The 4289-nt window shown below is 37.6% G+C and overlaps 1 protein-coding gene across 1 annotated transcript; it reads right to left on the reverse strand.

The window, feature by feature from the left end:
• Positions 1-1315: 1315 nt before the first annotated feature.
• LOC140324965 (olfactory receptor 5V1-like) lies at positions 1316-2260 on the reverse strand. The gene has a single exon (XM_072403075.1). It carries the CDS (start codon positions 2258-2260, stop codon positions 1316-1318), a length of 945 nt encoding a protein of 314 aa, XP_072259176.1.
• Between the last annotated feature and the right edge of the window lie 2029 nt (positions 2261-4289).

Genomic DNA, 4289 nt, shown 5'->3' on the forward strand with positions numbered 1-4289 from the left:
AAGTGGAAGTGTGTTTGTATACAATAGTGCTAAGATCAGGCAACACAGCACAATGACAACAAACCTATAACACTACCACAGCAAATCAGCAATGTGTGATGACATATTAGAAAGTGCCACTTAGTATTTATCCAGCTTGATTGAAATTAGTTTGCAGTGTTCCAACCAAAAGAAAAAGTATCAAAACAACAAGTGCAAAAAATGTAACTATAAATGAATGTAGAATGTAACATAAAAAAGTAGCACTTACACAAAAAACATCAAGCATTAAAGATTCAATCTGACCTGTAAAATGGACTGGAGATGCCCACTGAACAGGGCGCAGGTGTGCGCTAATCAATTGCTATCACCTTACCATTGAGTTTAACATCTCCTTCTGAATTGCGCAGCTGAAAATTAATCGCCTTAATTGGCTTATTCAAGATCTTTGCTCATTTTTGCAGAAAATCAGCAGGCGAGTTCACTAGAACTCGGCCCGACTCATGCTAATAGAGCTTGCTGACCGGCACGTACGTACACGCATTCCATTCATAAATCAGGGCTTTACTCAGAGTTCACCTTGGACCTCCTCCTAGCTCACCAGCCAAGACAGAGACACAGGAATAAGCAGGCTGGGAGTGTATATCTACAGCCTAATTCCTAGGATGGGTTTCAGCTGAGATAATTACACCTGATCATACCCAGGCCTCTCTAGCTCCCCCAACTGGCTAAGAAGCTCATTGTCATTGTCATTGCCTGGTACTTCAACCCCACCTTCAGGTCAAAAAGAAAACTCTCTGACTAAACAGAAAAATACTCTGCATATAACCTGTATCTGGGACAAATGTACCTATAATCCTGGACTAAACCCTGTGATTTCTTTGGCCAGCTGTTACAATATATAAGTAAAAATATATCCATGGTAAAGGGGCCTTAGTAGATTGGGTGTCCTGTTTGGGAATTTTTTTGCAAGTTTCAGCACATTGAGGCTGCAGATATCTCAGACAGCTCTTAGAGCTTAAAGCTGAATGGGTATACCTACTCATGATGATCTATCTTTTGCTGTGTGCAACATTTGTATAAACAGGGAAAGCCACGGACAGCCAGGCCCACATTATTCAACATTAACTCCCAAACCCAGTACATAGAAGTATCATCTGCAAAACTTTATCTATTTCTGCAGAATGCACCAAAAATTCAACCATAATTGTGCCCTAAGCTGTAGATGTATACATATTATATATATGGTATACGTAGCAGTACTATACAGAATATATATATATATATATATATATATATATATATATATATATATATAAAAATTGTGGGCCATCTTTTAAAAAAGTTTTTTAAAAAAAGGCTGCTCTAGTGCTGCAGTGGCCTCCCATATGTCTTTGTTCCTTAAACTATATACCAGAGGGTTTAACAAAGGAACCACAATTAGAAAAAGTACTGAGAGCAATTTGTCTTGGCCTTCCTCATGGGAAAATTGTGTTCGTATGTATAAAAGAACGGCTGGACCACCAAATAAGATTACGGTAAGGAGGTGAGAGGTGCAGCTGGAGAAAGCTTTAAGACGCCCATGTTTGGACTTGATCTTCATTATGTTAGAAATAATAAAAACGTAAGAGAGTATAATAAGGAAAAATGGTACAAAACCCACTAAAAGGTCTTCAAAAGATATTAGAAGCTTCCTGCTGGTAGTGTCACTGGATGAAATTGAAATCATGGCACTGAGCTCACAGAAGAAATTGTTGATGTCCCAAGAATTGCAAAACAATAATAAAGAGGTGAGTATGGTATGCATCGATGCATTTAAAATTCCAACAAGCCATGATACCACAGCCAACAAAACACAAAGATCCTTGCTCATAATTAAGTAATACTGTAACGGTCTACATATTGCCACGTATCGGTCATATGCCATCGATGTCAGAATGAGGAGCACACCAATTCCGCACAACATAAAAAAAAAAAGCTGAGTTATGCAACCATGGAAGGAGATTGTGTGATCTTGTGTTAGGGTTATCAACAGAAATTTGGGGATTATTGAAGAGGTTGAGAGCACATCTAAAAAGGAAAGATTACAAAGAAAGAAATACATTGGGGTGTGTAACTTGGTCACTGAACATACAAGGGTAATAATGGTGACATTTCCAAGTATGGTCATCAGATACATCAATAAAACTCCAATAAAGACTAAAAGGTGACCAGCCAGAGAGGCTGAAAAAGCTACAATATGGAATCCTCCTGGAATGCTTTGGTTTGGGCATGAAAACATTCTAATAAAAAAAATCATATTATTATTTAAGAGTACAATTAATTACTATAATAATTGCACAGAATAAAAAAATCAGAATCAGGAGTTGTGGTGGCAATTTTTGGCAAATGACTGGTAATGCAAATTCTAGATCTACAAAAGGCAAGATTTTTACAGTATAAGAGAGAAATAAAAGCAAAGTGTCAAGCCACATATATTATAAAATGTATATTCAATCATGAGCCATTTCTTTATTATAAAGTACACAGATAATTAAAGAATATAAGAGATACCAAACACAATCTATGAGAACAATTGGCACCATCTTGACTGGCTATTAGAGAATTGAGTGTAATTTTCCAGTGTTACTCCTATTGAACCATGCTCCAATCTCCTGTCTGGCTAAGTCCGGTCTATTAAACATCTATGGAGTCACGCTATGAGGCGGAGAGAAAGAAAATTCTAAGTCTACCTTGGCAAACATGGTATGCTGGCTTGTGTACACAGTGAGGAGTGTATTGATATCAGAAAGATGACTGCTAGATAGCCAAACTCTTGGACCTTCACCATATGAGGAATGTTTCAAACCTTCTGAAAAAGAGGCAAACCTACACTAATATGAACAAATACTGAGCAACCACCTCTGGGCAGACTTTTCCAGTAGGGTGCATCCATAGGTATCCCCTCCTTGGAACAGAATTATTATAGCTTTCCCAGACTGGAGAGGATAGACTAACCTGGGGGAACCTGGGGGATCCAGCAAAATGGTTTGTTGGCTCCCCTAGGTTTTCCCTTGATAGTCTATCTTCACCAGTCCTGGAGAGCTTTACAAAATCAGGCCCTTTGTGTCCGCCAAGAATCCCAAATTCAGAAGCAGCAGCACCAGGATGAGTAGGGCCAACTACAACCTTCTGAATCTGATGGCCAACTATTTCTAGCCAGGGTGGTACCATAGGTGGTAGGGATAGGTTAGAACATTGAATATGGCAGATCTGGCATGAACCAATTACTTAACCAATTACAACAGCACAAGAGAGATAATTAGAGATAAACCTTTCATAAAATTGGTGGGTACAGTCTATTTGGTATTTCTAAAATTGCCTAAAGAAACCATTCCTACTGATTTTTGAGACTCATCTATTATCCAAATGTACACATTTTTTACATTGAAATTAATAAGCAAATGTAAAAAATTAGAGAGGTGAGGACATTTATTAATAGACCCAGAGAGATCTGAGGGTTTTAAGTAATGAAATGATTTAATATTTCACCAATTTAATTAAAATGTGTGCTTACCTCATGTGCTGTATCACAATATGTAAAAATATTCCTAAACAGTAATGCTGTAATATTCTAAATCCCCCCCCCAAAAAAAATGTAGGGTCTGTAGTCAACAATTGGTAGCTGGCAAAAAGTATAAAGGAATAAAAGAATGAACTGACTGCAGATCAGTCCTTTTCAGTGGTTCCTCGTTGTAGTCATGTGGAAGCTGGCTTTAAAATGAAAGCAAGGTGAGCAATTAGGGATTTCAAAGTCTACTGGGTAACTCTAGAATTGAAACAGATTTGTTTTGTTTTCTATATTTAACAAAATAATTGTCTTATCTAAAAATATGGCAAGAAAATGAACATTTAACCTAAAGTAAAATGAAGGTGTGCAGAGAATAAACTTTTTCCAATGTATTGTATGGACAGTGGGATGATATGAGGTGTGCTATGCATGATGTGGGTATGCAGGGTAATGATCAAATAGAATCTGAACTTATTTACTCCATACATATGCCACTGTTCTTGTTTCTACAAAAACAAAAACAAAATGGAAATTGCTTACTGTAATTTTTCTTACCTGAGGTGTTCCAAGGGTACACACTAGTAAACATTATCCCCTCTACTCCATAGGACTCTTTTTCTCTAAATTTGACTCCCTGCCAGGTGTTCATTAACTAGTCTTAGGCCCTGATTCATGAAAGCTCTCCAGGCTGGGGATAATACACTTTCAGAAGTGAAGCTGGGTGATCCACCAAACCTGGAATGGATCTGGTCCAGGATTC

Source organism: Pyxicephalus adspersus, chromosome 2, assembly GCF_032062135.1.
Source record: "Pyxicephalus adspersus chromosome 2, UCB_Pads_2.0, whole genome shotgun sequence".
Classification (NCBI taxonomy): domain Eukaryota; kingdom Metazoa; phylum Chordata; class Amphibia; order Anura; family Pyxicephalidae; genus Pyxicephalus; species Pyxicephalus adspersus.

Excerpts from the sequence above, each read along its gene's own strand:
- LOC140324965 (XM_072403075.1), bottom strand. The coding sequence starts at position 2,260 with ATGTTTTCATGCCCAAACCAAAGCATTCCAGGAGGATTCCATATTGTA.